At 38.2% G+C, this 15,105-nt stretch overlaps 1 protein-coding gene across 9 annotated transcripts in view; it reads right to left on the bottom strand.

Annotated features, from left to right (window-relative positions):
* Positions 1 to 15,105, bottom strand: part of ATP2B1 (ATPase plasma membrane Ca2+ transporting 1) — a 71,357-nt gene that overhangs the window by 38,162 nt on the left and 18,090 nt on the right. For all 9 annotated transcript variants that reach the window (XM_081211195.1, XM_081211191.1, XM_081211197.1 and 6 more), the window contains 2 exons: positions 4,168 to 4,596; positions 1,039 to 1,236 (listed from right to left, as the gene is read on the bottom strand). In XM_081211195.1, coding sequence (XP_081067321.1) covers positions 1,039 to 1,236; positions 4,168 to 4,372 — 403 coding nt within the window. In that variant the 5' untranslated portion in view covers positions 4,373 to 4,596. The remainder of the gene's footprint in view (positions 1 to 1,038; positions 1,237 to 4,167; positions 4,597 to 15,105) is intronic.

The following is a 15,105-nucleotide window of genomic DNA, read 5'->3' as shown; positions in this document are numbered from 1 at the left end:
AGTGTAAGAGCCAGAAGTTCCTGTATTCCAACGCTTCAATTTAACTACAGTGGTACCTTGGTTTACGAACTTAATCCATTCCGGAAGTCCGTTCTTAAACCAAAGTGTTCTTAAACCAAGGCGTGCTTTCCCATAGCAGCAGGGGACTCAATTTACAAATGGAACACACTCAACAGGAAGCGGAACATGTCCTGCTTCCAAGGCAAAGTTCACAAACAAAAACACCTACTTCTGGGTTTGCAGCGTTCTTAATCCACGTTGTTCATAAACTAGGCTGTTCTTAAACCAAGGTACCACTGTATTTACATTTCTCCTTCTTGATGAGAGCAAGAAGAGAGAGCATGAGCTTAGGTTCGCTCCAGGAAAGAAATCTGAGTACACCTCAGATTTGGGGAAATTAAAGAGTATACCTCAAAATTACAACAATCTCTTAGTAAATACATTGTGACAGAACTTTAAATATTTGGTTCAAGTGCTGACTAGAAGTCATTCTACTCGGCACTTGAACCAGAATTTGCTTATCATACAATTGTACTATGAAGCAATTATAATAGGAAGCAATAAAACAACTTAATGGCTTCATGAGGACCAATTCTGCAATATGAAGATTACTGCAAACGAGACATGAAGGCTGGCAACATCAAGCCTGCCATGTGGGAATCTCTTGCAGACGACCGCAGCGCCTGGAGACAGACAGTCAGGTCATGTAACCACACCAGAGGAGGAATGACAGCTGGGAGGAGTGCAAAAAAGAAAAGAAAAGAAACGCCATGCTGAATCTGCAGCAGCACAACCAGACACCTTCATCTGCCCCAGCTGCAACCAAACATGTCTCCTCCATATCAGTCTCTACAGCCACAGCAGCTGCTGTAACTTTCCGATGTTTGACTTCACCCACAAAGGCACATGTCTCCATTGTCTCCCAAGACAGAAGGGTATAAACAACAACATAACCAATACATAAACTGGCAGACAATACCCAAACTCTGAAATACATTTTGAGGTACACAAGTATAAAGAAACAAACTCTTTACTTACATGCTTCATTCCCTCCTGGTGGTTGGTAAAAAGAAAGGCCCAATGATACTATGGCTGCAATTTCTAATATAATTAATGTAACATCCTGTAGTGCTTCCCATACTAACTGAAGAAATGTTTTTGGCTTTTTAGGAGGTATAAAGTTCTTTCCAAACACAGCTGCTCTCCTTTCTATATCTGCCGGGTTTCCACTTAAGCCTAAATATTAAAAAGAAAAATACAATTTTAGAGCAATTTCATTATCTATACATCACTTAACAAATCCCTTTTTGCTATGTAATTCTACAAACACCTTAAGTATATGCTGCACAGTTGCTCTTTTGGTATTTAGTGAATTTAACAGGACTCTTTATGTCCTATGCATTCTAGAAGTTACAATATCAATATCAAGTGGAACTCTACTGTAGACGTTTCTAACATGGGGGAAAGATAGCTGCAGATTTCGCCTACCCACAGTGTTACTTGGCTAATAGTGGTTTTATTTGAGTTTTCCCCACAAATATATGTGCTGCAGACTCCAAGCAAAGCAATTCCCAAGAAAGTCAAGCATTTGTTTTGGAGCACATCATTCCAGTATATGCTGAAATTCCTAGTCATTTCAGAAATTTAAATTAACAAACACGAGAGTTAAGCAGAAGTCTGTTTCTGTTTTCCCAATACAAAAGTAATTCTTTTTATAACCACAATGCACAACATGGCAACACCCATCTAGATGCTGAACATTAGGAGGAAGCAAAGCTACATCTCTAAGGGGTCTTTTCCTTATTACATATTACACAGAAGCCCATAGTGCAATAATAGGCAAGGCCAACACATAGGCTGCAAATACATTTTTATTTTAAGGATAGCGGAAATTGTATATCTGGCCTCAACAATTAGATCTACATGGTTCACCTTTGAACTAATCCTTCTCATGTAGGAAAGGATCACTCAGCAAGTCATTCGGTGAGCGAGATTCTGCATTTCTGCTAATTCATTAGTTCAGTACTAGCTGGAACAAGTCCAGGTTTCTCCCTTACACATCTTATCACTTCCCATCTGTGGTATTTCAGTACTATTCAACTGGACCTCATACTCATCCACATTTCAAGATGAGTGTAGTACATATAGAAGCAAGTTGCAGACTCACTGGTAACCTTCACCATGACTACTGAAAGCTTCTTGGGTGTTTAAATAGCTCTTCAGTTGAAAGCTTCAGTTGACAGCCCTCTCACAAGAATCATTTCTTATCCAACATGGATGATATTTTTAACACAATTCAGGCCAGACTATGTATCCCTATTGAAACGAGTTTACAAGTTCCATTCTATTATTTTCCAATGAATTATTAGAGACACACAAAAAAGATTCTCCCCACTTTTTAATGTAGAAATTCCTGCAAGCTGGGATATCCTGTCCTACTCTTTCATATAAAACTTAATGGAGCAATATTTATTCATCACATTGTGTCTCAAAATTCTGCTCCAAGGATTAATGAGAAAAGGAAAAAAATACAAAAGCTGGAACAGCAACCACTACATTTTTTTCCTGCTACAGGAAGGAATTATTCAAGCAGTAATTATTAGTAGCAGGAAAAAGGAAACACTTCTCTTCCTTCAGGCTACTATACCATAAAAAGCAACGGTCCATTCGATAGAGATAAAAGGGTTTAGCAAAAGATACCTAAGCATTGCAGGGTGCTAAAACCTGGAAATAGATACTACCTTACAGAGTTTGGTGCCTGTACATTTCAAGACAAAATTCTTTTCAACCAAACATTAGAGATATCTCATTGGAGGCACTCTGCTCCAAGAAAAACAACAAGCACACCTCATAGATATGCCCACTCATTTTCATAATTCTTTGATTTACAAGGTATCTGTTTTAACAATTTTGCATTGTCTTGTCTTTCTGGCTGTTCGGAGTAAATAATACAGACTACTAGCCCCAAACAAAATTCATTTAGGGAGTTTCAGATTCCACAAATTTTGAGGGAAAACAAGGCAGTCTGTGAACAATGAGTTTAAGAACGTTAAAATTTTATCCAGCATGGCACACAACTGATACGTAACACAACTGCAACTAGAAGTGTTTACAGAAAAACATTTGGATTGCTGGAAGTGCAATACTGCACATAAAAGGTTTCCTCCTTTTGTCTGGAAACTAGTGACTGGTGGAATTTCAAAAACAAGAACAGTGATCTTAACCTGATGGCATTGAGTGCCTTCACCCATTGAGAACTTGTTTAATGCCCAAACATAAATTGCCAATTATAATTATGGAAAGGCTGGGATAGGCATTGGACAAATTAATTGCTTTACTACATATTAAGTATTTGGGTAGTTCTGAAACCCTTCCCACAGGCAGCAAAGGTTTAGCAGAAAAGCACCATCTCACTATCTTGAATGGTTTATTTAAATTTTTATCTTATTTTTTCCTCGAAAGAAAATGTTTAAAATAGTACATTTAAACACATACCATAAACTAAGGTTTCATTGCCTACACACACAAGTTCCCTAGACTGAAAAAAATCAACATTGTTTTCCTCAAATTCAGTGCATGTGCCTCTTGCTCCAAGGAAACCCCTTCCCCAAATCTGGTGCTCTCTGGATGTTTAAAACTACAACTCTCATTGGTCCCAGTCAGCATAACTAATGGGAGTTTTAGACCCAACCTGGCTGGGGAAGGCTGCTTTAACAGCTCATTTTACTTTGTTACCTTTACCAATACGCAGCTCCTATCAACAACCCTAGGCGTCGCTCTAACAACCATCCCCTTAAATGTTGAAATAGCATAAGATGTAACTTCTGAGTGGATTTTAAGTACAGCTGATTTAAGTTACAGCTGCAAGCTGCAAGGCATTTGTGCTAGGTTAACCTTAAATATTCAAGGAAGTTGTGTTATATATTTCTACGAAGTTTTTATGTACAACACCTTAAGTTGTCTAACATTTGTAATTTCACAAACTTCTTGTAAACTAATGTGTAAGATAACAGCGGGCTTTAATCCAGGCCAGGAATTTCAGTCACTGACCAGTAAAACATCTTAGGCAAACAATGAATGCATCTATACAGACCTAAATATTTTTCACTATAAATTTCCCATATAAATGAACACACATTTTGTAACTTTTTGAATTGAGATTCTTACCTTCATTTGGAGAAGTTTTCAATCTTGTACAGATTCCATGTGCATCTCCATAGCAATCTTGTATTTTATGCAAAGCATCTGCAGCACGCAATTCCATAAGATCACGAAGCTCTTCAAGTGTAATGCCAAAGTCTCCATGATTGGAATCTTTTATAGTGTATTTTACACCACTGTATGCTACCGAGTTGTTAGCCATGTCTCCCATGATGTATATTGTTCAAGGAAGAAGTTATTTCCAAGGAGGAACAATTTTTTTTATTTGAAATATTTCCAAAAGGAAAATCCTTCAGATATGAAAACCATCAAAAGTGCAGATATAAACCACCAAAAAAGATGAGAGCCATTAGATACCCTTTCCAGGAGTGTTATCTTGAGTGCAATCCCATTGTTGGTTCCTTCATTCCAATCCAAATGAAAGGGGAATACAATCTGCAAAAGAAAGAAGATCATAGCAACAAGATTCAACATTGCTCACAGAAGCATCACAGCCTTTTATTGTCTGCTATGCATCTGGCTAAGCAGCACTATGACACCTCTGATACACAGTGCCTCTTCTCTACCTCTGATGTTCTGCCAAGGCCTACCCCATCATTTACCCATCCACTCCTTGTTCTCTTACCAAAACTTTGCCTCCTCGAGGCTTCAATACCAAACTAGCTTTCCAATCCACCTTCCTGCCCCCTACCAGTTGCCCATTTTCCTACACTTCCCTCTACCCTCTATTTTGACTACAGTCACCTAACTAATCCTCTGTCCTCCCATTTCCTGGTTGCTATCTCCCTTACCATTATCATTCCTCTTGTCCACATAATCAACCTCTTTGCCCTCTGGCTCTTTCCCTCCTCCATACGTTCTCCCTTATAAAAACACTCCTTAGTCCATCTTCCCTCTCCACATCACCCCAGTTCCCTTTTTCCTTTGCCTCCATAACTTCTAGAGTGCGCTTGCCTGTTTACTCTGAACTTTTTGACTTCCCTTCCAAGTCTATTCTTGACCCCCCCATCTGGTTTTCACTCTTTGCATGCCACTGAAACTGTTCTTTTGCTCTTTAAATAAAAATCTCCAGTCCTCATTTTTCTTCTCTTGCATTTGATCAGTTGGTCACACTCTCTCTTTATTCTCTTTAAGCCATAGGTCTCTGCTATGTTGCCCTTGCTGGTTCTCCTCTTACATACTGCTTTATTGCTTGCCCTGCCTCTCTTCCTGTTTCCACTGTGCCAAAATTGTAAATTGTAAATGACTCTCGATCTGTCCTCTCAATCATCAGACTGTACCAAGCATACCAATGGTGTTATATAAATAATAATTCAATGAGTTAACAAATGCAGCACTAAGGTGGTGAAATGAAATGCTCAAGTTTCTTAGTAGTAAGATAATTGAATAAAGGATGCTTTAAGACTCAAATTAATATACCCTTTAAAACTTTTAGTCTCACCATTCACCAACATGCAGTTTAATTTTCTTGGTATCAACTTGAATAACTTTACATTAAATTGAAAATATTAATTCAAGGTACTCAATGGGGACAACATGGAGATACTTTTACACTGATATTTTGCAGATCCAAAGCACACTCACTCAGCTTACTCAGTTGTACCCATATCCTGAGCTTCTGGCTATAAGCTGAAGTCAGGACTGAGCTTCCTTTATGACAGGGGTATGAAGTAGTCCGCAGAGGTCATTTGACCGGCCCACGAGCCACCCCAAATCGAGCTATCGGTGCAGAGTGGAGCAGGGACTCACTTCCGGGGTGCCGGAAATCGCGTCTGCACAGACGCCAAAAATCACAGGGGTGCACGCTCATGCACACACACGATCCAACCCACGAAGGGATTTCCGCGGAACTGATCTGGCCCAGGCAAGATGAACCTTGCTGACCCCTGCTTTATGGACATGCTCTAGCTACCATAAGCCACCATGCTATGTAAATAACTAACGTACAGGCCACGTTAACCAAAGCAAGGCAGTCTTCAAGCTATTTTACCTCTGAACAACATATCTGATATAATCAGTCTTAAAATTAACTCCAGAAACCTTCCTCCCAGCAGAAATGCAAAACGATTCAAATGTTTTAACATTTTCAACTTGCCATATACTAAGAAGAGACACCACTCACAACATCAATCTCTTGCAGCAATCAACAGATACCACCTTATCAAGATTTCCATTGTGCATGATGCTGGAATCAGGTCCTCAGAGTCGCAACATCGACTCTTTGTGACTCCTTCCAAATATAATTCATCCAAGTGTCATCTCTATTGTCTTTTCAGCACCTGCTGAAGACTTTCCTTTTTCAACAAACCTTCTAAGTGGAGATTGTAATACCAGCTGGTATCTCTATTGGATTTGAAATTGATTTTATAAAAGTAAATGCTGCTGCTGTTGTTTTTAAGTTGATTTGTATGTGCTTAAAGGTAAAGGGACCCCTGACCATTAGGTCCAGTCGTGGCCGACTCTGGGGTTGCGGCGCTCATCTCACTTTATTGGCTGAGGGAGCCGGCGTACAGCTTCCAGGTCATGTGGCCAGCATGACTAAGCCCCTTCTGGCAAACCAGAGCAGCGCACAGAAACACCGTTTACCTTCCCGCTGGAGCGGTACCTATTTATCTACTTGCACTTTGACATGCTTTCGAACTGCTAGGTTGGCAGGAGCAACGGGAGCTCACCCCATCGCGGGGATTCGAACCGCCGACCTTCTAATCGGCAAGTCCTAGGCTCTGTGGTTTAACCCACAGAGCCACCCGCGTCCCTTATAAGTGCTTAGCTGGTTTTATATATGCAATTGTGGACCAGGTGGTAAGACAGTAGCTACTTTTTTGAGCTTTGTAAGGATGCTGTATGGAACCCTCATGTGGGCCCACTCACACATTGCAGTATTGCAAGCAGTGCAACCTAAGTTCTTATCCAAAATATTGGGGGTACCTAGATCTATTCTAAGGACCTAGACAATTCTAAGGAAATTGCCTGATTAAAGATGGCCTTTCATTCAGTGGGAATGCTTACCCAGAAAGTGGCCATCACCTGTTGGCTTAAGACAGTCTTTTGGCTTCACTTTTGGTTTTATTGGTATCTGAGGATTTGAGGAGGGATTCCTGGGAAGCTATGATGTATGCACTTTTTACTATTTGGGCTTTTCATTAGCCCACTTGATTATGATGGGCTGCAACTGTGCTCAGTTCTCCAGATGACTTGACTGATGTCAATTTTCAGACCACTATGGAACTGACTGCTGGGTGCTGCTCCAATACAATATATAAAGATTTTGTCACTCTTCCTGGGAAAGTGCCCCCTTGCTCACATGAGCTAAGATGGCTCCTGATTAATCCTTACAGCTGATGATGGTGAAAGGAACTATGGGACTCAGTATGGTGTGGCTAGAAATTGCCCAGCTGGATGCCCCAAAGTAGAGGACTTGGCACACTTTTTAACAGAATGCCCTTTGTATTCAGATTTAACTATTTGATATCTCAAGCCCTTAAATGTGGGGATGAATAACATTTCTCTCTAAGTATAACTCCATTCCTATTGGCCACTAGAGATCACAACAAGTCATACAAGGGCAGCCAAATGTGTCAGATTGGCTCATGAATACACTGAAAGCAACTTTGATCACCCAGCAATGGCTATCAAGTTATATAACCAGTCATCAATACTCCTTTATTGGCAGCGCTCACAAAATATTCTGGGGATCGGAAACAACATTGGGACAGCCTGATAGCATCGATATAACTGGAGGCATCTAACAATTTTTCAAGAAATTACAAAAATATGCAGAGTGTATAAAAAATAGCTCTACATACGCATCAAGAAAGCTGATTTTTTTACTACCCAGGAAAAGATTTTGAAAGGTTCACTGAAAACATCAACTTAATGTGCTGCAGTGGAGAAAGAAGTAAATCCAGTTTGAGGAATGATTAGGAAAGCAATTAAAATGCCAGATAGTATCATAATGCCATTAGATGAGTGCTGTCCAGCCACATTAAGAATACTGTGTACAATTCTTGTTCTATGAACCATAAAAAGGAACATATAAAATTATCAATGAATTACAGTACCTTTACACTGAACAATTGTTGAAGAGGATGGTTTAGTTTGAAGAAGAGACACATGGAAAAGGCTTATAAGGTTACATAAGTAGTAGGGCCACTAAATGAAATTAACTGGCAGTAGGCTCAGGACAGGAAAACAATACTTGCAGAACTTACAGAGTTTAAACAAATATTGTTATTATTGTTATTTCAAAAATGGTAAGACATATTCATGGAGGTTTAGCAATGACCATTGGCTATGGTAGCTAAAAATACAATCTCCATGTAATAAGGCAGCGTAAAAAGAGGTGTGAGCAACACAGCTATGAAAGATAGCTAGATCTCCTCCGCAGCACATTTAGGTATTATGCCCCATTGTCATCGACAAGGTATAAGGGGAGTTTACTACTCTTTTAACAGGATTATGTTTTAAAGCAATGTATTACTGCATCTCATCTGGAAGGATTTGAGAGACAAAAGTGGTGGCACAGAGTTGGTAGTGCCCACACCATGTCACTTAAGCTGCCTTACATAGTTCCCAACTGAGAGTAATCCACCTCTTGGAAAGTACCCCAGACTACTTCACTCACAACAGTAATTTGTTTTCTTTTTGACACTGTAGCATAGCATAAGTCAAAGAAAAAAACAAAAAAGGTTTACTTTTTAGTCGGTTTGCTTAGTGATACACTAATGCAGAACAGAGAGATATTTGCATATGTGACAGGAATTTCTGCTCAAATATCACAGTGCTGGCCTTTACTGCACAGTTGGTAGTATGGAAGAAACACCAGGAGCAGCTGTGAAATTATTATTTTAGAGACAATTTACTTTAGCTGTGGAGCCAACAAATTATCTCTTCTGCTGATGGACTCTAAGGAATCCATGTTCAACCCAGGTGATTGTAATAAAGTATGAATAGGGGAAGATACAGGGTGTTCAAGGTTGACTTTGTAGCACATGTTTAGTGATGTAGCAGTTTGGAACCCCCAAAGGTGGGAGATGAAGTGTGCATCTGTGTGTGAGGAATGAGGACTTAGAATACTTAAGTTGCCTCTATGCCTTACTAGCTCATGCATTCTGCATGTTAACAATATTATATTTAAAGTTTAACACTACCCTTCTAAAATCATGTCTCTCTTCCCACATAGGGATAAAAGAGATCCCCTTAAAAGCAATGACTAATTTCATTTGTAGCTGTGTCATTTTAATCAAGATATATTTCATAGCTAACCAGAATCCAGACGCTATCCATAGACTCTGGGCTTCGTATCTTGTCAATATTGGTAATTCTGATGACAACATGCTGCAAGCTTACATAAAGGTATCCAACTTTGTGTTCCCAAAATGAATTGTACCACTACAACATGCTATTTTGCTGACTTTAGAAGTAATGTGCCATCACAAGTAGGTGAAAAGTAAAAGCTTTTAACACCCACCACCACCGGTGTCTGAGCTGCAAAATATTTTTTGAAACATTCAGGAATTCAAATATTCTAATAGTTCATTTCATAACCCACAGTTTAATCTTTGGAGAATACTATGTAGAAGGTTTGACCTTCAGCTACACATTATCAGCAGCCTGGCTCCAGAGAAGGCTCCCAAAGTGATTATCTTAGGAAAGCCTTTGCTTAAATCTAATTAGCTCAAAAGTCCTTACAAATCTGTGAAGCACCACATTGCAGCCGTCAGATAGTATCTTAGTTTTGCTTTCTTCTTAGTTTTCTAGCATTACTAAATACAACTGCTTACTCAACAAGTGTTTAAACAATGTTTTATTAACATTTAAGACGGCCACAGGGCAGTCTCAACACAATTAGTGTTTTCAGCCAACTTCAACAAAAAAGAAAAAGAAAAATGAGAGCCTATTCATTACTTCCAAACATGAATCAATTTCTATTGATGATTCCACTAGTGAGCAGTATAGAAATTTAATAATAAATTTGGTAAACATTGGCCAATTTAATAGAATGAATTATATAACCTCTCCTTCGCTTGGTACCACTTATATCATTCTTACTGAAGCATGGCAGTTTCATGGAACAAATCTATTTTGTGCAGACAGTAAGGTGACATGAGGTATGTGATATTATCAACACTACTAAAATTAATAAACTTGTGTACATCTTTCATTGTCCCATAAGTATTTACAAAGGCAAAATAAACCTGAAGTGCTCGATAAAGAAATCATTATCCCACCAAGTAATATTTAGACTCCTATAGTACTTCGGAAGGTTTTCAGATTGAAATCACCAGGAAGGTCCAAGTAACTTTTATTTTATTTTCTGGGTAAGGACAGTTACATTCTTGGTCCCTACTGAAAATTGCTGAATCCTAGCCTAAAGGTAATTTAATTATGTGAAGGCAAAATTGAACTCCTAGACCCAAGCGTTCAATCTCATGACTATCTCCCAAAGATGCTGGTACTCAGATCAAGGCTTCTGGAAAATCTAAGGAGGCGCAAGATGTTTGCCTGTAAGCAGTACTTTCTGTGACAGTACTCACCAATACGGTGCACCAGCACTTCAGGTTTTTTGCTGCCTTTTTAAGCACTACTTTTGGCTACTGCTTTTGTCCCAATGGGCAATGCTTTAGAAGACTTAAGATTGTGATAAGCAAAAACAAAGAAGAAAAATGGTAGCATATAGTAATTCTGAAATCCATATCAGGCTACAAGAGTAGTTAGTTAGCTGGCTGCCTACATTCTGTATGTCTATAATGGTACACTATACTGCCATTATTTTAACTGCAAATACTGAGCTTTAGTATTTTAACCATACTTGTTCCTAGCCCTAAAAATCACAGACTAGAGCTTCAAAAAGTATACTAAGCCTGAAGAATCCAAAATGAAGTATTTTTGTCACCCACAATCTTGTTCCCTGTTCATCTGTACATCTGTTACTATATCTCTCTACCAAGAGCAATCATTCCAATCCAACTAAGTGAATTTTATTCTATATATGGTATATACCACTTCTATTACTGTGCTAAAACATTTCCCCACATTAGTCAGAATCAAGATTACCCTGGAGGAAGAATACCAGTGTAGCCTCTGCTCAAAGCAGCAAGGTTAATAAAACAGAAGTATTTGGAAAATGTGCAGTAATCTTCTTTCAACTAGTCACATTACTGAAAGCTAAACTTAGTGATAACACTGTTGTCAATACCGCCTGAAAAATACTCAAATGCTAGGTAAGCAAGCTACAAAAATATTTCCATTTCTGCATCTAAAAAGATGGAAATTTATAAATACTGACATATATAAGGGCCAAATAAGCCCTCTCATCTAGCACCAGTTTTGTCATTGCCTCTCAGAACCTCTGCAACTCCTTTACCCATGAACAACCCAAAAATGTCCCTGTTCTGGAACAATATAACTGAACTACTAGATTTTAAAATCCAACAAGGCATCAGTGTGGGTTTACCATTTTTTCTGAATTGATGCAGATATGATTTAGCATGTTTATCTGAATTACTATTCTACATAGCTCTACAGTCACGGTTCCTTCAGCACAAGGACTTTCCTTTCGCGGCAGTTATCTCCTCCTCTCCATTTCCTAAATCTATTCTGGCAATTCCTCCAACCCTCCAAATAAGATTTGGTGATGGCACAGAAGGGGGAAATTCCTGATTTGCTATTAGGAATCCTTGTGGAATAGGCTTCACCTATTAATACAACAATTTAGTTGAATATAGCCCTGATATCATGTTACATTAAAACTTTTTGAGGGGTTTCCCCCCCAAAAAAGGTCAAAAGTGGCAGACTTAAATATGACTGGGGAATCAAAGTGCTCTTTAATGTAATGCTACATTAAAACAAACTCACTTTACTTTGAAATTTTTATTAGGATTCTTGGAAGTATTTTAAACACATTTAAATAGGACACACTTCCCTTGCATGATATTTTATGTGCATAAATGAGGAATAATTACTTGATTTAAGTTAACTACAACTTTGATTTTATAGTTGATCGGATATTTTTCTATTCTAGCTGTCAGATCCTGCCTGTATTCAATATGTTGTATGAAATTATTAACAATGCACCTTTTCTACAGACATCAATATTTGTGAAAAGTTTTTACATACTGTACATACTCTATTATATTCTGACAGTATATAAGACATTGCAGATGTTATACATTTCTATTTTCCCTGTCCTCAAGTACTGGATGTTAGGGGACTCTGTGGAGGAGCTATAATGTTGTGAACTATCCTATAACCTGTGTTACCAAACACTCTAGGATAGTTAACTATTGCAGTTGGTAGACAGGAAAGCGTTAGTTAGAAAGGTATTCTCAGGCAATTGATGTATTACAATTTAGTACCAAACAGTATGCAGAGTATTTTCAATTTTTGTGAACTTATGCTGAGCAATAACACGCTTGGTGGAGAAATCCGCTTAAATGCGAGTAGTTTCTACAGACAGCTTTTTTGTTGCAACATATACAACTCTAATGTCGACTTATCCAATAATTCTCCATTAAGCTAATCATACAAGTTCCCACTCATTCCAAACAAATGACTTGACAGATTAACCATTTGGGCTGGTTCAACCAACTACAGTCAAACAATGTCCAATACTTAATGAAACAGAAAGCAATGGTTACCAGCTTTGGAACTAAAAATATTTTTGTTTAACTTCTTTATCTTCCAGTTTCTACAACTACATATAACAATTATATATCCCTTCCCACAAGAAACAGCCCATGCATATACAATGCAAATAATAGCTCCAATATTGAACAACCAAAACTAGGGCACAGTGATTTAAGTCAAGATATATATGGTCATCTAAACACAACCAATTACTCTCACGTACATTGACTGATTGCCTTGAAATCAGCAAAAGCACATTAAAGTGATCAAACATTTTACCATGGCTGTTCAAGAACTGACAAAAATACAAAAGTTAATTTCTATACCATACCAAAGTGCAGGCATCTTTTCAAGTCATTCATCTGTAAATCAACTGAGTAATGCACGCTCCTTTACAGCTTAATATAGTTAAAACAGGGAGCAGTAATACAAAAGTACAAGCCATGACATTCCCAAATAGTTCAACACACGTTCACTAGAGGTGTACAATTTAGCTCATACATATATTATATATTTATTTTTGGATCTGTATTCTGCCTTTCCATCAAATGATGCTCAAGATAGCTGTGTTTGTAGACAGAGCTGGCAACAGAAAAATACTGTGATGATAATATATAAGAATATTCAGCCATTGTGTGCGTCTGTATTTCAACTGGGGAGAAAGGAACACTGCCTTCCCAGAATTAGTTTGCACAAGATGGGAAAATAGAACTTTTTCACATATGCTAAGCAAAATGAACAGCACCTGCCAATGGGACTTCATGTACTCCTAGAAACTAGAATCAAAGTCATCTGAGTGTTTTGAACATCCTCAGAAAGAAAAAAGGTCCATCTGGGAGGGAGCAGAAAGCAACTGTTTTAAGGGCACTGTGTTGCACAGTGAGCACACCATCAGGTTTGAAGGATTAGATTTCTATTAGTAAGTGGATATAAATCTTAAAAGTACACAGCTTTCTAAAGCATTTTCATCCTTTAAAAATGTGGAAGCGAACAAGTGCTGGCACACAGCTTTAACTTCCCAAGCTCCATTGAAACCTAATACTATAATTGGCAAAACTGAACAACCTGACACTTCATCTTATTACTAACAAAACTTCTCTATTATGCTTTAGTTAGCATATATTCTTAGCTGATATATATTTAGATATATTGTCTCCTAACTTCCAAAGCATAACCAAAATTGAAGCTCTGATGTTACCTATGTATCCTTGTAAATATATGCCACAGCATAAACTGAACATTTAGTTACCAACTTTTGAAAAGCCAGTAAGAGGGAGCACACACGTTCTATGGTATTTTTGTCCTACCAAGAGGTTCCCTTGAGGGTGGGTAGATTTCAGCAATATACGGGACATGCAAATACACACACACACACACACACACACAATTCTAAACTTATTGGTAAGAATGAAATGTCAAAATAAAGTGGGTTTGTGATCTAGTCAACAAAAAATGAAAAGAAATTTCTTCATCATGTTTTATTTTCTAATAGTTATAAGTTAATAGTTTTACAAAAAACCCATCTGGCTATAAAGCTGAGGTTACAAGTTCCCCTTTGAATTCAACTCAAAACAATTGCAAAAGCCACTCTCTACAGCTTTGACCCTGCTTTAAACCCAGTTACGTTATACAGCTTGCCAATTTAATTAAAGATACTAATTTCAAATTTGGTTTTAATTAGGCTAGACCACCTCCCCCAATACAGATCAAGTCAATCTTTAAGATTTTCAGAGAAGTCTTTTCACTATCGGAAGATGGCTATATGAAGAAAAGTCAGAAGTAGGCCTTTGAAATACCCTCCAAAATGCCTTCCCTCAGGTAATTCATGGAGTGAATCTTGACTCTTAATTTGTTATTTCTCTGTTCTGTGCATTGCTCTGTTTTATATGATACATAGTTTTGCTTCATCTTGAGTTTAGCTAGTCCAGGAAATTTTATGGACTGTTATGGTTGTGCTTTTATGTAAACTGTACCTTAATTGCACCATTTCTGTTGCTATAGTAACCAAATGACTCAAAAGTTCTAAAAGGTGGTTGCCAAACTATAGTCCATGAGCTTCATGCTGTTGGTCCTCTTTGTGACTGAGAAGAACTGTGGGAGCAACAGCTCCTCGGTCATTCTAAGGCTTTGCACTGAATGCTGTTGGAGGCAGAACCTGTTTTGCAACCCAACTCTTCTGTGGCTAGTGGAACAATTCACATTCCCCTTCTCTCACATTCACCCTTCCTTCTAAACTGATTTCATTTTCGAAGTGTGGAAGGTTACTGGATGAGAGCAGAGGAGAAGTAGCAACATATTTTACCCAGTCCTCCAACT

Source organism: Podarcis bocagei (genome assembly GCF_964188305.1).
Source record: "Podarcis bocagei genome assembly, chromosome: 10".
Classification (NCBI taxonomy): domain Eukaryota; kingdom Metazoa; phylum Chordata; class Lepidosauria; order Squamata; family Lacertidae; genus Podarcis; species Podarcis bocagei.
This window is presented reverse-complemented; position numbering and strand designations above follow the sequence as displayed.